Source organism: Cervus canadensis, chromosome 8 (genome assembly GCF_019320065.1).
Source record: "Cervus canadensis isolate Bull #8, Minnesota chromosome 8, ASM1932006v1, whole genome shotgun sequence".
Taxonomy (NCBI): domain Eukaryota; kingdom Metazoa; phylum Chordata; class Mammalia; order Artiodactyla; family Cervidae; genus Cervus; species Cervus canadensis.
Window position 1 is genome coordinate 32,014,820 of NC_057393.1, and position 18,980 is coordinate 32,033,799.

At 41.6% G+C, this 18,980-nt stretch overlaps 1 protein-coding gene and 1 non-coding gene across 4 annotated transcripts in view; both read left to right on the forward strand.

Moving 5' to 3' along the window:
* Positions 1–4,244: 4,244 nt before the first annotated feature.
* Positions 4,245–4,377, forward strand: LOC122446933. Its single transcript, XR_006271075.1, has one exon.
* An 8,204-nt stretch (positions 4,378–12,581) lies between these two features.
* The window catches only part of ARHGAP19 (Rho GTPase activating protein 19), a 60,870-nt gene continuing 54,471 nt past the window's right edge, over positions 12,582–18,980 (forward strand). Inside the window, exon 1 of one of the 3 annotated variants that reach the window (XM_043475989.1) lies at positions 12,582–12,661. In XM_043475989.1, coding sequence (XP_043331924.1) covers positions 12,606–12,661 — 56 coding nt within the window. In that variant the 5' untranslated portion in view covers positions 12,582–12,605. Of the gene's footprint in view, positions 12,662–12,711; positions 13,029–18,980 lie in introns of those variants that run through there. The other 2 variants (XM_043475987.1, XM_043475988.1) reach the window with 2 other exon arrangements.

The window sequence follows — 18,980 nt, forward strand, 5'->3', positions numbered from 1 at the left end:
TTCTCAGGTTGGGAATGTTCCCTTCTTTTTCTCGTTTGTTGAGCATTTTTTATTATGAATGCATCATTTCTCTTTATCTTTACTTGAGTTATAATTGACGTATACCTTATGTAAATTGAAGACATTCCCTCATTTATAATCATTAGTCATTTGAGAGTGGTCAGTGCAGCCAGTTATTAACTAGAATATTCTGAACTTAATTAAAATTTTAAAATGAAAATAATTAGCAGCAGTTTAGGATTTTTGTTTTGATTTTTTTGGTTCAAAATATTGTAAGTCTCATGCATTGTTGTGTATGTGAAAATGGTACAACCACTTTGGGAAAAGGTTTGGCAGTTTCTTACAAAACTAAACATACACCTGCCCTATGATATAACTCCAAAGCTAGATATTTACCTAAGAGAAATGAAATCATAGGTCCATGTCAAGGCCTATAGGCAGATGAATATAGCAGCTTTATTCATAAAAGCCGTAAATTGGAAAGTGTATAAATGATTTATCAACAGGTAAATGGATAAACTATAGCACATTCACATGATGATGGTGACAAAATACTCTTCAGCAACAAAAAGGGCTGGAGTATCGCTACAGGCAGTAACATGAATGAACCTCAAAAACAGTATGGTAATTGGACTTCCCTGGTGGTCCAGTGGCTAAGGTGCCATGCTCCCAATGCAGGGGGTCCTGGGTTTAATCTTTGGTTAGGGAACTAGATTCCACATACCACAACTAAAGATTCTGCAAGCCACAATGAAGATTGAAGATCCTGAGTGCCACAACCAGGATCCAGTGCAGCCAAATAAATAAATGTTTAAAAAACAAAAACAGTATGCTAACTGAAAGAAGCCAGACAAAAAAGAGCATATATGGCTTAATCCTCCTTATATGAAGTTTCAGAACAAGTAAAATTAATTTATGAAAACTGATTGCCTTTGGAGAGGTTGGGGCAGTAGCAGGGACTGACTTGGAAGAGCCCTGAAGGAGATTCAGGGCATGGTGGGAATGTTCTGTATCTTGATATCTTGATTCCAGGTTTCCCAGGAAACTCATTGAATCCTACACTTAGAATTCATTGTATGTAAATTTTACGTGAAAAGAAAAAACTGTTCACAAATATTGATTTCTAGTTAGTAGACACACTGGGTGAGGTATACTGATGTTTGCAGTTTATTCTCAAGTGCCCCAAACCTTGAGATGGATTGATACATAGATAGAAGGATGGTTAGGACAGGTAGGTATATGATAAAGCATGTAGAGTGACCTGCTAATGTCACTGTATAATCGAGCAATTCCACTCCTAGGTATATATGTGGGAAATTTGAAAACATAGTCTTTCAAAAATTTGTACCCAAGTGTTTCAGCAGCATTATTCATAATAACCTCAAAGTAGAATAACCTAAATATTCAGTAGCTAATGAATGGATGAATAAAATGTTATCTATTCATACAATGGAATATAATTTATCATACAAGGTATGAAATACTGTTATATGCTACAGTATGGTGAACCTGTATACAGTATGGGTGAAAGAGTTGGACATGACTGAGCGACTGAACTGACTGATGGGTGAACCTTGAAGACAAAAGTGAAAGAAACTAGACACAAAAGGCCACCTATTGTATGATTCCATTTATATGAAATTTCCAGAATAAACAAATCTGTACAGACAGAAAGTGAATTAGTAGTTGTCAGAGATTGGGAAGAGATGGGATTTAAGACTAATTGATAATGGGCATTAGATTTCTTTTTTTCCCATTTATATTTATTAGTTGGAGGCTAATTATTTTATAATATTGTAGTGGTTTTTGCCATTCATTGACATGAATCAGCCATGGATTTACATGTATTCCCCATCCCAATCCCCCCTCCCTAGATTTCTTTTGAGGTGATGAAAATGTTCTGGAATTAGTGGTGATGTTTGTACTATGTAGTGAATACACTTAAAACCACTGAATTGCACACTTCAAAAGTTTACACTTGATTTTATTTATTTATTTTGCTGTGCAACTGTGGGATCTTAGTTTCTCAACCAGGGATTGAACCTCAGACCTTGCAGTGAAAGCATGAAGTCCTAACCACTGGTTTACCAGAGAATTCCCCAAAGTGTACACTTCAAAAGCGACTTTAAAGTGAATTTTCTGTTATGTGAAGTATAGCTCAATTTTTTAAATGCTAAGAAATGTTAATGGTAGAATCTAGGTGCTGAGTAATAGGGTTGTTCACTATTAAATTCCTTCCAATTTATTGACAGTTTGGAACGTTTTAGAGCAAAATGTTAGAGGAAAAAAAAATAAGCCACAGAAAGGGAGCAACTACTTTTGTGACTTCTTTTAGAATTGGCCAGGGCACAGGGGGCTCTGGGCTGACTGTTGGAAGGCAGGAGGAAGTGTACACCCTGCTGGCATGTTGCTTAATGCCTGACAGGACAACGGTGTAGATTCACAATCTAGTGTTAAAAAGATGTAGACAGCCTGCTGCAGGTTGACTAAATTCTTGCCCACTGTGGAGGATTTCAAACTATATGGCAGGAATAAGACTTGCCTCTCTTCTAGAGGTCAGCAGCATCCTTGAGCAATGGGCCTCGGAAACGGGAAAGCAGACACAGGCTTGCTCCTATATCCCTCCTTTCATTGCCTCCCAGACCTGAGGCTCTAGAAGCTGGGTTGGTCAGGGAGGAGGAATTTTACATAGAAAATTTAAGAGATCTAGGGGATTCACATTGAGATGCAAAAAGGTGCTAATGAGTTATTAAACACCTCTCTGTAGAGTAGCAGCTGAGAAAGCTGGAAACACCAGGGAAGGCAAAATTTGACAATGTCTTAGAGGCTGTTTATAGGGTGGGAAAGATAACTGCCCACAGGTCAAACAGGGTGCTAGGATCAGTCAGGTCTGTAACTCGGTAGTTAAAATGAATTAAAGGATTGGGCTAACAGTGATGCAGTAATGTGGAATATTTTGCCATTTATAAAAGTAGAAAGGACTCAAGATTGGAAAGGTTTTGAGGGATGCGGCCTCAGAGGTGGAGACTTGAGTAGTGTACTGAGTTGAATAGGGTCCCCTCCAAGTTCATGGGGCTTCCCAGGTGGTGCAGTGTCAAAGAATTTGCCTGCCAATGCAGGAGACACAAAAGATGTGGGTTTGACCTGAGTCAGGAAGATCCCCTAGAGCAAATAGCAACCCACTCCAGTATTCTTGCCTGGAAAATTCCATGAACAGAGTCTAATGGGTATAGTTGATGGGGATCGAAAAAGAGTAGGACACGACTTAGCAACTAAACAACAGCCACCACCAAATTTGTGTCCATTGACGATCTGTAAATGTGACTTTATTTGGAAACAGGGTCCTTGAAGATGTAATCAATTTAAGATGAGGTCAAATTGGATTAGGGTCAGCCCTCATCTAGTGACTGGTGTCCTTTTAAAAAAGGGAAGTTTGGCGACTTCCTTGGTGGTACAGTGGCTAGGAATCCGCCTGCCAATGCAGGGGACATGGGTTCAATCTCTGGTCTGGGAAGATTCCACATTCTGCGGAGCAACTAAGCCCATGCACCATAACTACTAAGCCCTTGCTCTAGAGCCAGTGAGCTGCAGCTACTGAAGCCCGAGCACCTACAGCCTGTGCTCCATCCACAACAAGAGAAGCATAGCAATGAGAAACCTGAACACCGCAACTAGAGAGTAGCCCCCACTCACTGCAACTAGAGAAAGCCTTCCTGCAGCAATGAAGACCCAGCACAACCAAAAATAAATAAGTAAATATTTTAAAAAGAGGGAAATTTGGACCCAGAGACACACAGGAGGTTGCCATGTATGGACAGAGGCAGAGATTAGAGTGATGCTACCACAAGCCAAGGAACACCAAGGACTGCCAGCAACTACCAGAAGCCAAGAGAGAGCATGGAGTAGCTTCTCCCCGAGTCCCCAAGAAGGAACTGACCCTGCCAACTGACACCTTATTTATATCAGACTTTTGGCCTCCAAACCTGTGAGAAAACAAGTTTCTGTTGTCTTAAGTCACCAAGTTTGTGATAATTTATCACAACAGCTCTAGGAAACTAGTGCAAATAGTTTCGAGGAATGGTTTAGAATGTGTAAGCTATGGAGAAATTTACTGAAGATTCCTGGGGGTAGTTCTGAGACTCAGTGGAAAAAACGGAAGGACTATGAGTGTCTCTGATGGATTTTGGGTTATGCTAGGCCCAGTCAGATCTACCATCAGAATAGGAATAAAGAATGAAGAGATGTGGTCCTGGTCTATGCTTTCTTAACTTCCCTGTGCTCAGTTTTAACAGGGGAGTCTGTCAGGATACACAGCAATCTCCTTCTCAGTAGTTTAGGAGGGCTGTCCTAAGAATAGGGCTGCTGTGAGGGGACAGTTAAAAAAAAAAGTTGGGAGGGGGCACTTCTCTGGCAGTCCAGTGGTTAAGACTCTGTACTTCCAATGCAGGGTGCATGGGTTTGATCCCTCATCAGGGAGCTAAGATCCTACATGCCATGAGTTGTGCAATCTAAATACATTTTTAAAAATATTAAAAAAATATAAAGAATGAAGAGATGAAAAGACAAGGAGCCATCATTGTATTTTGATCATAGGTAAAAAGTGGCCATGTAGGAACACATCTCTACAGGGACTGTTAGGGTGATCCTACATAGGCTGATGCGGTTAGTGCGCCTGTTTCTGGGACTGCAGAAAGGGCAGTACTGCCCTTGCCAAACCATGGCAGTGAGAATAGAAAAAGTAGATGCTCGAACTCACAGAATGACTGGCTGCAGGTGTCAGAGGAAGGCAGTCTCAGACCTGCAGAGGCTTTGTGTGTGTGTCTGGCTGCCTGGGTGTCAACAACATTGAAAATCAGGAGACACCGGGTAGCGTAGTTCAGTATTTCAAAAAAAGACCGTAGGACTTCTCTGCTGGTCCAGTGGTAAAGAAACTGCCTGCCAATGAAGGGTTCAATTCCTGGTCTGGGAGGATTCCACATGTGGTGGAGCAACTAAGTCCGTGCACCACAACTGCTAAGTCTGTGCTCTAGAGCCTGCATACAGCAACTGCCGGAGCCCACGTGCCCTGCAGCCCGTGCTCCACAACAAGAGAAGCCACTGCAGAGAGAAGCCCGTGCACTGCAACAAAGAGTAGCCCCGGCTCACCACAACTAGAGAAAAGCCTGCCCAGCAATGAAGACCCAGCACAGCCAAATATAAATAAATAAAATTTAAATAAAATCTGCACAGGTGGTTTGGAGGGCAATGCCAGTCAGGCAAGGCCTATGAGATGTACTCAGATCAGGAACTGAGAAAGGTAATAGTAACTACCACATATTGATTATATTTTTATCAGTTTTATTTAGATATCAAAATTCGCACATTTAAAATGTACAATTCAGTGGTTTTTAGTATTTTTAACAGTTGTGCAACCAGCACCAAAACCTAATTTTAGAATATTTGCTGCATCCTAAAAAGAAACTTTGTACCCATTAACTAAACATTTTAATTTTTAATTTTTATTTTAAAAAATATTTATTTATTTATTTGGTTGAGCTGGGTCTTACTTGTGGCTACAGCATGTGGGATCAAGTTTGCTGACCAGGGATCGACTCTGGGTGCCCTGCATTGGGAGCTCAGAGTCTTAGCCACTGGGCCACCAGGGAAGTCTCAAGAGCACCTTAAAGAGATTCTTTTCTTTAGTCTTCCAACAACTTCTTCATTTAGTATTATTCTCTTTCATGGACAAGAAAACCAAGGCCCAGAGTTAAGAAAAACTTGTGCAAGATAACAGAAACTGGCAATGCCAGAGCCAGGATTCAAACTTGGTTTTGGTTGATGCCAAAAGGTGCCCTTCTCAAACCATTACCCAGGTTCTGTAATCTGTTCTTCTAACACTGCCTGGTTCTTACTCCCTAGGGCCTGTTTCTTGCCCTCAGGGCCTCTGCCAATTGTCATGTCCTATTTCTGGTCCCACCGGCCATACCCTTCATGTTTCCTTGCCTGGGTTCCTGCAAGTTGCTTCTGGGCCCTACCCTCTTTCCCTTTTCTTCCCCCTCTTTCCCCTTAATCCACTCTTCTGGCAGATCAACTTCCTAATGCCCCGTCTTGCTCAGGTTACCCACCACCCCCACTCTGAATAGGTCCACAGTACCTCCTGAATAAAACCCTTAGCTTCTTAACATAGTATCCAGAATTCAAAGGGCTGGTCCTGGTCCACTCTTCCAACCTTCTCTTGACCTCACAGAAGCCCTTTGCTCCTATCACACTGGACCCTTGGCAGCTTCCATATGTATCTAACATGATCCTGTCTCCCCATGTTTGGTCCTATTCTTTCTGCAGAGAGTACCATTCCCCCAAATCTCTATCCATCTCAATCTTGCTTGGTCCAGCTACAAACCTCCTCCGACAGGGAGTGGTTCCTCCTGCCCTCTGCCTTCCCACCACATTCAGCTCACCCAGTGGAGCTCTTACTACATACTTTTCGTATTAACTTGGGTTGGTCTGGACTGTAAAATCCAGAGAGTCCTTTGATTGCCCGACCAGAGTAATTTGCCCACTCCTTTAGACAGAGACAGCATCCATGCCACCCAAAACACACAGAGGATAGGGGAGCAGGGAACCCCTAAAGAGATGCTGGGTGCATTGAAACAAAGACCTATGTCCAAGTATAGGTAGGATGTAGCTTTTCCTTAAGACCTGTGTAACCTCACTATTTTACTTAATACCTCTTTGATATATTTGGTTCACGTGTTCCTTTATTCATTCAAAAATAGTTACATAAGCAAAACCCAAATATAGTCCTTAATCCATAGAACTTACAGTTTAGTGGGAGAAGCCAAAACTAATCAATAATAAAAACAAACCTAGAAATGCTGCAAAACGGTAACCCGAGACATAGTGATTGAATCCTGAGAAGGTTTTCAGGTTTTCTAATTCACAGGATCCTGTAAATTATTTTAACTGGGTGATGAGCCTTTTATTTCACAATTAAGTTGGTCCTTTAAATTTACATGTTCCAGAAGAGGTACTCTTGGATTTAATTCACGCTGAAGTGTGAATGAGCAAGGCAGCCCTCTCTTCCTAAATCCTTGAAAGAAGATAGATTCTGTGGTTGAGGATGAATGCAAAGGCTTAAGGGGCTAAAGGAAGTTTCCTTTACTTTCTGATTTTGACTAGGGGACACTTGGAAGTTAGCTCTGAAGGCTCCTTGTCTAGAGGACAGGAGAGGTGTGGAAGTCATAAGGCCTTTGCTGACCTTCACCCTTCTTCTTAGTAGCTATAGAAGCTTCATGTGCAAAATTTATCTGTGTACCAAAACAACCTGCACAAGAATGGGTTATAATGGCAGGAAAAAAGGATCCCTCCCAGCTTCGGCTCACATGACGGTGGAGATAACACCCAGCACGGAGAGATCATAATGTACCGGCCCATTTCTTGAACATCACATGTATGTTACTCCTTTGAAACTTACCATCAGTACCTGGGGCCTCCTTACCTGAGGTCTGGGGTGTTTTTGATTAGAGCACCAGAGAGATTCCAATTCAAAATGATTCACTCCGTTTGCAGGTCTTCCAACTCAACCTGCAAAACTGAGGACCACTGCCACCTCCCTCAACTCCGCACCACACCAAGCCTGGCTGCTTGTGGTGCTTTCAGGCTTTCATAGACTTTGGTCTTTGCCTTTGCTGTGGCCCAGACAGCCTGGCCGCCTTGCCCTTCAGCTACAGTCTGAGCTTTTGGAGTGTAGGATCCATGACTTATTCAACACTGTAGCCCCAGATGGTGACTCCCAATGAGTAATGCTTCAGGACTGTGAGCTTCCAGTCCTCCTCTCTGCCAGCCTCTTGCCTCTGACCTTGTGGTCCTGGCGGGGGAAAATGACCCTCAGAACTCTCACTCTGGGGTTCCAGCCCCAAACTTGTTTGTTTTTAGCTGCATAGAACTGGTTCCTCTCCTTCCGCTCACTGAGTTCCTCCCTGGATTTCTGGCCCTGTGGCCAATTTTGAAGAGGATTCCGTAGCAAAACTGTCCAGTTTTTTTTTTTTTTCAACATGTGAAATATGTAGATGTTAGTCTTTAGTGTGTCTGAAGGAGATTGAAGGGTTAAGCTTTGCCCCAGCCCAGAGTAACCATGTGCCCCAGGAAGTAAACTATTGGGAATGATTTGTAACACACATTTATCGTTTAATTTTTCCCCGTTTTTGCCAGTGATCCCCCACTGGATGAGCTTTGCTGGGAGACAGAGCTCTCCCCCAGGAAGAAGCGTAGAGGCAAATGACCTTGGCTAAGTCAATTGGATGTTCTTCTGATGACTCTGCCTCTCCAGGGGGGTGACTTGGAGACCAACGGACAGGTGGGAAATCAGCAGAGGGGTGACTGCTGAGAGTCAAGTGACACTAAATGGACTGACCTTGGCTGGGTTTCCTGTTCCTTAGCCCCCTTCCTTCTTGCAGCTCTTCAACCTAGTTTCATTCCAGTGAATCCAGTTTCTGTTATGTTAGCCAAAGTTAGTTTCCAGAGCTTGCAATCCAGATTGACATAAATCTGAATGTACATCTGCAGGGGATGGTTTTAAATAAACCAGGGAACGTCTATAAGATGGAATACTACATAGCAGTTCAAAAGATTAATGGCAGGGAATTCCCTGGTCCAGAGGTTAGGACTCCAGGCTTTTACTTTAGAGGGTGTGGGTTTGATTCCTGGTCCAGGAACTAGGATCCCACAAGCTTCGAGGCTCGACCATAAGAAAAAGTTGAAAGAATTATGGCAGGTCTAGGTGTTCTGACATGGAAAAATCTCTAAGATGCAAGTCTAAGTACAATATGTACAGCATTTCACCATTTATCTAAAACTTAAAATTCTGTATTTCTCTGTGTATGTATGTGTTACCAGTAGAATGAGAAATCATGAGAGTGACGTTGTTTTGTTATCCTGTATTTTCAGGCCTAGAACAGTGGCCGGCACATTGTAGGCACTCAATAAATATTTGTTGAATAAACGTATTGCATAGAAAAAGATCTGAATGAACATACATCAAACAAAAAATAAGGGTTTCTTAAAGGAGGGACAAGAATTATTTGTATTTTTTTAAACAAGGAATATGTCTTCATGTATTATTTGTATTATTAAACAATATAAAAATAAAAACTAAATATGAACAGGTGATTAAAAAGCCATTAAAATGTTGATTTCAAAGACTTCATCATAAGAAATACAAGTTAGTTGGCAAGGAAAGGGGGAGAGAATGGGTATTCCAGATAAGTACATGATATTTTGGTGAAGTTGCTGGCCTGTTTGACAAGAGAACTAATCATTACATTTTTTAGGCCTTTTCCCTTTTTTTTTTTGTTTCAAATGTTCAATAAGCAGCCTCATCCCATCCCTAGCCAGGCTCAATATTGATGCAAGACTCAGAAAAGCTTATTGTACACATGGTATTTTTATATTTTGACCTAGGCATCAAAATGTCCTGCTTTAATTCAAGGAGAATGAACAGCAGGAGCAAAAGTGGAAAACAGAAAGTTGCATCTGGGAATTCCAAGTCACTTGCTTTGTTGGAGGGTGGGAGTGGAGAGGATGATGTTGGAACTGCTGTCATGGGTAGATCCTCCTCTTCTTTCTCTTCCACCTTGTTCCTTCTTTTACTTCCCTCCTGTATTTCCTCCTCCTTTTTCTCCCCCTTCCCTTGGGGTGAGGGCCTGGAAACACAAAGATGATTCAAATACCCCCTCTGCCTTCAAACTCCACATCTGTTGGATAGGTAGATGGATTTGCAATCACATTTGCGGTGAACTCAAGTCCATGCCTCTGCTCTTCAACGATCCTTTAGATCCCTTGCCTTCTTCCTTTCTCCACATTTCTGAATTCCTGCCAATCTGTTCTCTACTTGGATATTTAGACCTTCATAATTCTAAACTGTGTTCTGTTGTATGTGACTCATGTGTTCATTTGTCTCCTTGAGTTTACTGTAATCTCCTTGAGGGCTGGGGCCACTTTTCTGTGACCTTTTGTTCAGCCAAGCAGTTGGAAACAAGATGACTTTCTGAACTTTCACGAATGCATGGTGTACAGCTGTGCTTATCATCACACTGACAATCAATAACTCAACAGGGTAAGGATGATTTCAGGGGAGCCGTGACATCCTTGCAGAAACAGGGTGTGCAGGCTTGTCAGCTGCGGGCTACTTTTACAGCACTCAGTCAGCAGTGATACTTGCTTTTAATCAGAAGTCACAGAATAACAGTTGGTTTTGAGGAGGAACCCTCCCTTTTTCAGGGTAACCGATTAAACTGTAACTACAAGTGCAATGTATGGTCCTTATCACACAGTAATGGAGATAGAAGGGCTATCTGAGAAGGGAGTTTAGCTATTTTTTTTTTTTGGCCGTATGATGCCGCATGCCGGATCTTAGTTCCCTGACTAGGAATTGAACCCATGCCCCGTGAAGTGGAAGGGTAGAATCTTAACTACTGGACCACCAGGAAATTCCCCTGGAGTTTAGCATTCTTAATGCTTACCGTCTCACCTTGAACATTTATCTAGACCTAGTGTGTGCTAGGCCCTCTGCTGTGAAGCAGCTCTTCAGAGATGATCTCACTTAATCTTCACAATACCCTTCTGAGAATTATTATTGTCCTCATGTTACAGAAAAGGAAACAGAATCAGAAAATCAAGTAACTTGTCTGGGGTCACACAGCTCAAAGTGATGGAGCCAAAAATTGAAACTAGGCTCACTAACTTTACAGCCTAATTCTAAATTATAGTGCTGTAGTTCCCCAAATATTACAGACATTGTGTAAAAAAAAATAATCAAAACAGATGAACCAGAAATACAGTTGTATGGTCTTCTTCTAGTTGTAGTGGTAATAGTTTAAAGTTTTGAACATTTCATTTGTGTGAAAGCATCAATTTAATTCAGTCAATTAATTGATGTCATGGGTGTCATGGGACCAGAAAAAAAACCTAAAAAACTTGTTCACACTTCAGGGAAATGGCAGATTTGAGCCTTGGATTCCCTTCTTTGTATAGGCAGAAATTATACAACCTGGATTTTTCAAGGCTGTCTGGGGTTCAGTGAAAAGTTTCACTGTTTGTTGAATTTTGCCTTTCTTTTCATGCATTTGCACAATAAGGACAATTTGTTCAACATAAAACTAAATGCAATTTTATTTAGACACGTTTACCCATCTTACAAATTCATTAATTGAAATAATCTATTAGAACACATGATTCAGTTTTTGGTTTGGATAACAGAGTCTGAGGGTTTGCTTATTATGCATTTGTCCAAAAAATGTTTACCAAAAGGCCACGATGTGCCAGATGCCACGGGGAGCAAAATAGATGTAGTTTTTACTCATGTGTGGCGGGAAGTCTAGTTGGGAACCCTCACAGGAAATGAACGGTCACATAAACTATATAAGTTGTGGTGAAAGCTATGAAGGAAGAGTTCAAGTGCTATGTGAAAGTTTAGTAGGGGAACTGATTTATTCAGTGGGGGCCATGGAAGGCATCTGAATCAGTGACTTTTATTTATTTATTTATTTTGGCTGCACCACATAGCTTGTGGGGATCTTAGTTCCCTAACCAGAGATCAAACCAGGCCCCCCAGAGTGAATATGCAGAGTCCTAACCACTAGACTGCCAGGAAATTCCCTGAACCAGTGACTTTTAAACTGAGATGTGAAAAATAATAAGGCAGGCCACCCAGGAAAAGCAATAGAGCAAAGGCTTTTGAGAAACTGAAATGTAAGTGGATAGAACTTAGTGAAAGAAAAGGAGAGTGCTGGGTGATCCTCGGGTGAAAGGTTGTCAGAGAGAACAACAAGAAATATATCCATAGAAAAACCCAGCAGAGGAAAATAACACCGAGAAAGAAATTAATGCTTTAAGTTTACAATGTTCTAGCATCTATTGCCTCAGTAAATCCTCACCAGAAGCCTGTGAGGCAGGGAGGGAAAGCATAATTATGGTTCTTTCTCTCTTTGAGGATTAAAGCTCAGCCAGGGACAAAATTATGCAGGTTTTGGCTCCATGATTCAGATCAGAGAGGCAAACTGTGGCTTCCCTGGGACGCCAGAAGGGAGCGGGTGGAATGAAGAAGTGACCCACTGGTATGCTGTCCGAAGAAAGCAGGCTGTGAAACAAATTTAGTTAGTACTTCTTGGCTGCCACTCTGTACCTCTGTATCAGGACAGAAAAGTAATCTTGCCATTTCAAAGAGTGACTCTTGAAGTCACTTTCAAGTTCGACAATTCTGTAATTCTGAGACTTAACGCATCAGGACAAAATTTGAGCGTAGGCTGTATATTTCTGACTTGAACCTAAAAGTCGGTGGAATCCGAAGGGTTAATCAAAATAAGAAACTACAACTCCCGCAGGCCAAGGGGCTGGGTCTCCCACCGCCCCCTCCTAGGCCCCTCACCCCTTTCTTTTCCGCCACGACAGGGGGCCACTAATGACGGTTAGTTATTTGAATAGACCAATAAAATCATGAAGCTATTCCAGCTGAGGGGGGGCGGGGCAAGTTATCCAATCGTATAAAAAAGGGGGTAACACTTTAGCCAATCCAAAGGCATGAGGGCGGGGCCAGGGTTGGGGGCGGTGAAAGAAGTTTGCTGACTAAGATGGCGGCTGAGGCGCAGAGTGAAGGGGAGGTGCCAGCCCGGGAATCTGGCCGGAGGTGAGCCCAGTTCTTGGTCCAGCTGCCTAGGAAACGAGGCCGTGGGCTGGTCGCACTGACGCCTTTCTCTTGGGTCACGGTGACCCAGGGGGCCAGGCTTTGTTCCTTTTTTCTGCGGCGTTTATCATCTTTGCGCCTGCGGGGACTGAGGCTCGGTGGTCCGGCGCCGGCGCTGGGCACAGCCAGGACCCTGCTTGGTCCAGCTGATGCTATTGGGAGGTCCACTAGCGGGGTTGGCTGCAAACCGACCTGTTTGTGGTGGCAACGCTGCGTGCCTTTGCGCTGAGACTCATCTTGATGGTGAGGAAACAAGCCCAGAGCTGTTAAGCGAATTCCCCAACGTCGCACAGCGCTGGGAGAGAACGCTGTTAGTACTTTTTAATCTCTTCCAAGGCAGTTTATATGGTTCAGTCGGAGCACAGATTTGAGTGTCGTTTAGATATGGATTTGAGTCCTTGGACCAGTTAAACATTTGAAAAATTTTATAGTAGTGAAAACACTTAACATGAGATCTACCCTGTTGGTAAAATTTTAAGAGTACGGTGAGTGCTGTCGACTGTAGGTAGTGTTGTGCAGCAAATCTCAAGAGCTTATTCATTTTGCATAACTGAAACTTTAAGTAAATAGTAACTTCCCATTGCTCTTCTTGCAGCTGCTAGCAAGCCCCATTCTATTCTTTATTTCTGTGACTTTGAGTATTTTATACACCTTGTGTAAGTGGATACCTCATATAAGTGGAATCATTTGTCTTTCTGTAACTGGCTTATTTCAGTTAGCATAATATCCTCAAGTTTCATCCATAGTGTCACATACTGCAGAATTTTCTTTTTTAAAGGCGAGTAATGTTCCACTCTATGTATGTACCATGTTTTGCCTGTATCTATTCATATGTCCATGGACATTTAGGTTACTTCCACATCTTGGCTATTGTTAATTGTGCCTCAGTGAACATGAGACTGCTAATGATTCTTAGAGATCCTGATTTCATACTTTTGGATAAATACAAAGAAGGAGATTGCTGGGTCCTAAGGTAGTTCTGTTTTAAATTTTTTTGGTGAACTTCTAGGCTACTCTCTGCTGTTGTTCAGTCTCTACGTTGTGTCTGACTCTTTTGCAACCCTATGGACTACTAGCTTGCCAGGCTCCTCTGTCCATGGGATTTCCCAGGCAGGGATACTGGAGGGGGTTGCCAGGAGATCTTCCCCACCCAGGGATCAAACTGGTGTCTCCTGCATTGATAGGTGGATTCTTTACCACTGAGCTATGCACTGCCCTATTTTGTTTTCCTACCAACCGTATACAAAGGTTCCAGATTCTCCAGGTCCTCACCAACACTTTTTTTAAATCATAGCCATCCTGACAGATGTGAGATGGTACCCACTGTGGTGAGGAACAAGGCAAGGCTGCCCACTCTTGCCACTTCTGCTCAACATAGTATTAAAAGTCCTAGCCAGAGCAGTTAGGCAAGAAAAAGAAACAAGGAGGGATTGAAATAAGAAAAGGAAGAAGTAAAGTCATCCCTCTTTGCGGGCATGATTTTATATATAGGAAATCCTTAAGATGCTGACAGAAAAAACTATTAGAATTTATAAACAAGTTCAAGTTGCAGGATACAAAATCAACATGCAAAAATCAGTTATGATTCTATACACTAAGAATGAACTATCTGAAAAGGACATGAGGAAAAGAATCATAATTGTAGGAGCACTAAAAAGAATAAAATACTTGGGCCAATTTTTAAACTTCTCTCAGCTTCAGTTTCTTCATTTGTAAATGGACGTAATGATGTCTACTACAGAGACTGTCAGGATTAAACCAGACAATCCTTTTAAAGCTGTCAGTGCTGAACCTAGTAGTTAATAACCACTTCATCCTTAATAGTTTTTTGTTCTTCTAGTAGAACTAAAGAACAGATCAGAGGAATCAGTTTAGGAAATCATTGCTTTATTTCTACAGAATGTTTTCTTCCAAGTTGGCATACTGAAATTTAGCTTTTCCTAGAAAGAATTTCTAGGTGGTTTTACCCCAGCTTTAAGAACTTAGTTGTCTTAATTGGGGAAAATGCATATTGGAATTCAGTGAAAGAAAAAGAAAGGTCGCTCAGACATGTTCGACTCTTTGCGACCCCATGGACTGTAGACTACCACACCCCTCCATCCATGGGATATTCTTGAGTACTGGAGTGGGTTGTCATTTCCTTCTCCAGAGGATCTTCCCAACCCAGGGATCGAACCTGGGTCTCCCGCATTGTAGACAGATGCTTTACCATCTGAGCCTCCAGGGAAGTCTTAATTCAGTAGAGTGAGCTTATTTATAGTGGTGTTTGTTGAGTCTCTAAGTCGTCTGACTCTTTTTTTAAAAAAATTAATTTTTTTATTGAAGGATAATTGCTTTACAGAATTTTGTTGTTTTCTGTCAAACCTCAACATGAATCAGCCATAGGTATACATATATCCCTTCTGAACCTCCCTCCCACCTCCCTCCCCATCCCACCCCTCTAGGTTGATATAGAGTCCTTGTTTGAGTTTCCTGAGCCACACAGCAAATTCCTGTTGGCTATCTATTTTACATATGGGAGTTTGACTTTTTTGCAACCCCATGGGCTTTAGCCCACCAGGCCTGTGTTGTATACATTGCCCCAGTGTAAATGAGTAAAACCTTTGGTTGGTATCTGTTGGTGCTATTTGTACCAGATAGGAGAATCCACATCCCGGAGAGCTGGGTTTGTGGGTAGGACCTGGACTCCTTACTTAGCAGAGATGGGAGTGGTTGTATATTATTTCATATTTTATAGGGAAGAATTTTCCCCTCTTGGAGCTGCCTATAAATGATTGGGTATTACCGCCCCCCCCCCCCCGCCCCGCCCCGCGCCTAAACCATAGAGGAAATTGATGAGTTTGATTAGATTGTCCTTTAGCCTGCTTTAAAATCTTGAATTGTGATGAAAATCTGAAGACAAAATACCATTCGACAGCAGAAATAGTTTGAATTTCTTTAAAGGATATTGCTATTTGAATTTAAATTTGGGGCAATAGTATTAGTTACATAATCAGTCGATATTCACAGACTGTTATCTGAACCTGAAATAGTTCATAGAGAAGTTGAGTTTTCTAAGGGCTTTTTGAGGGCAGGTCATGTATATTTTTATTATGTATTCCCAACAATTAGGTTTGTGTAGGTGGTCTACAGTTTACTGGCCAATACTTTGGCCGCTTGGTGCAAACAGCTGACTCATTGGAAAAGACCCTGATGGTTTTGAAAGATTGAAGGCAAAAGGAAAGGAGGGCGGCAGAGGATGAGATGGTTGGATAGCATCACCAACTCAGTGGACATAAACTTGAGCAAACTACAGGAGATAGTGAGGGACAGGGAGGCCTGGTGTCCTGCAGTCCATGGGTTCACAGAATCGGACACAACTTACTGACTGAACAACAATAACAAGGTGGTCAGTAGTGAATGAATAATAGTTTTTGGTATTTTTAAGACAAAAATATTACCTTGTGATAAATGCCATACAAATTACTTTATGCTCTGCAGATATTAACCTTTCTAATCTTCTGTTGGTGGTATGGTCCCTTGTAGTCCATAAAGAAGAGGAAAGAATTGTCTGATTTGCACAAATCAATATATATTTGTGTGTTGAATGGAGAATATCTGATCATCTGTTTAGAACTGTTTAGCGTTCTAGTTCTTTTTCTTCATTATTATTTTAAGCCTGCATCTAATAAGGGAAATCCACAAATTGAAGCTATCCACTCTACCAGTAGTAGTATAAAAATAATAGAAAAAAAAAAGAGTAGAGACTCTCAAGGGCCAAAGAGAGAAAAAGCAAAAGCAGGAAAAGAATTATAGCCACCTACCCACATAATTGTCAGTAGGGAAATACGGCTCAGTATTTTTTTAGTTGAAAAGAGGCATAAAAAGAAAGTCCTAACTATTATTAGATGAAGAGGGGAAATTGATAACAAAGACTCACAAGCATTTTAACCTCAATATTCCCTGAAAAAAAGAAACCCACTGTGAACCAGAAAAAGCAAATAAGAACATATAGGAGTGGAGGGAGGCAGAGCAAGTCATGGAAGCGATAGCATTTGTGAAAAGTTGGAGACAGTTAATATACCAGCAGTGTCTAAGTTTTGGAGCCCTGCCCATGGGACTTAGGAACAGCAGGAAGCGTTGGAACAGACTTTGGGATAGTTACATCCCAGTTTGGAAATGTTTTTGGAGGCAGATGCGTGAAGATGGGGAAAGTGTCCTATATCCTGCTGAATCACTACACTATAGACTTCATAAAGTCCCTTTTTAAAATTACATTGTTCTTTTCTCTTAGAAGACAACAGTGTGGCCCTTCAAGAAAAGTGATAGATAGAACCTGTTGATCTTAGGAAGAATTTTCTGTTTTCACTTGTAAAAGTAGAAAACATGGTTTAAATGTCTGAATCCAGTTTTTTTGGCTGCTAAGCTGTGAGGCATTCAGGATGTTAGTTTCCCGACCAGGGTTGAACCTGGGCCCATGGCAGCAAGAGCACCGAGTCCTAACCACTTGGCCACCAGAGAACTCCCTGAATCTAATTTTTTATTTGTACTGTCAAATTCTGTGAACCGAAATGAGGAATAGATTCTTTAGGGATCTTTCTTGAATGAGAATCTTTTTATTTTGCATTTTTATCAGTTTATCTGGCTTAGAGAGTTTGACCATTATATTTACAGGCAAGGGCAATCTTGGTGGAAGGAGAGGGGAAGAAGAAAATAGAATTTTAAAGTTAATCTTTATAAACTGGTCAGTGGCCTACCTTTCTTTGCCTCTAACCTTTAGCTGTAGAGTTTGTAAGGTTAAACAGAAGGAGGTTTCTGGGTGGTTGTGTGGAAGGTCCTCAGAAAGCAGGAGTCTTTTTGTTACTGCAAGTTCAAAAAACTGTTTTATCTGTTAAACGGATTTAAGAACTGATTCCATTCAGGTTCGTAAGCCAATTGATAAGGCAATTTAGGTAATTTGCGTAAAGTATATAAATGAACTTATTTACAAACCAGAAGTAGATTCATAGACATAGAAAACAAGCTTATGTTTACCAAAGGAGAAAGAAAGGTGGTGGTGGGGAGGGATGGGATAAATTAAAGAACTTGGGGTCAATAGACACATACTATATCTAAAATAAACAACAAGGACCTATCCATCAATAGCACAGGGAACTATCTTCAATATCTTCTAATAATCTGTATTGGAAAAGAATCTGAAAAAAGAATACGCATACACACATATATAACTGAATCACTTTGTCTGAAACTTTGTAAATCAACTATGCTTCAATAAAAAAGAAAAAAAGAATATACCTGATCTGTATGTCAGGTTGTCCCATTTTATCTTTGAAAGAGACTTATTACAGTTGATTGATTAGATCATTGCTTTCTTTTGTTTTTTAATCAGTGTTTACCAGTACTTTCTTCCTGAAGATACCTTCTGGCTACCTTGAGTCAGTTCAGTTCAGTTACTCAGTCGTGTCCGACTCTTTGCGACCCCATGAATCGCAGCGCGCCAGGCCTCCCTGTCCATCACCAACTCCCGGAGATTACTCAAACTCATGTCCATCGAGTCGGTGATGCCATCCAGCCATCTCATCCTCTGTCATCCCCTTCTCCTCCTGCCCCCAATCCCTCCCAGCACCAGGGTCTTTTCCAGTGAGTCAGCTCTTCGCATGAGGTAGCCAAAGTATTGGAGTTTCAGCTTCAACATCAGTCCTTCCAGTGAATACCCAGGACTTATCTCCTTTAGGATGGACTGGTTGGATCTCCTTGTAGTCCACAGGACTCTCAAGAGTCTTCTCCAACACCACAGTTCAAAAGCATCAGTTTTTCGGTGCTCAGCTTTCTTTTTTTTTTTTTTTTCCCCATAGACGGCAGCCCACCAGGCTCCCTCGTCCCTGGGATTCTCAAGGCAAGAACACTGGAGTGGGTTGCCATTTCCTTCTCCGGTGCTCAGCTTTCTTCACAGTCCAACTTTCACATCCATACGTGACCACTGGAAAAACAATAGCCTTGACTAGACGGACCTTTGTTGGCAAAGTAATGTCTCTGCTTTTTAATATGCTATCTAGGTTGGTCATAACTTTCCTCCCAAGGAGTAAGCGTCTTTTAATTTCATGGCTGCAGTCACTATCTGCAGTGATTTTGGAGCCCAGAAAAATAAAGTCTGACACTGTTTCCACTGTTTCCCCATCTATTTCCCATGAAGTGATGGGACCAGATGCCATGATCTTTGTTTTCCGAATGTTGAGCTTTAAGCCAACCTTTTCACTCTCCTCTTTTACTTTGATCAAGAGGC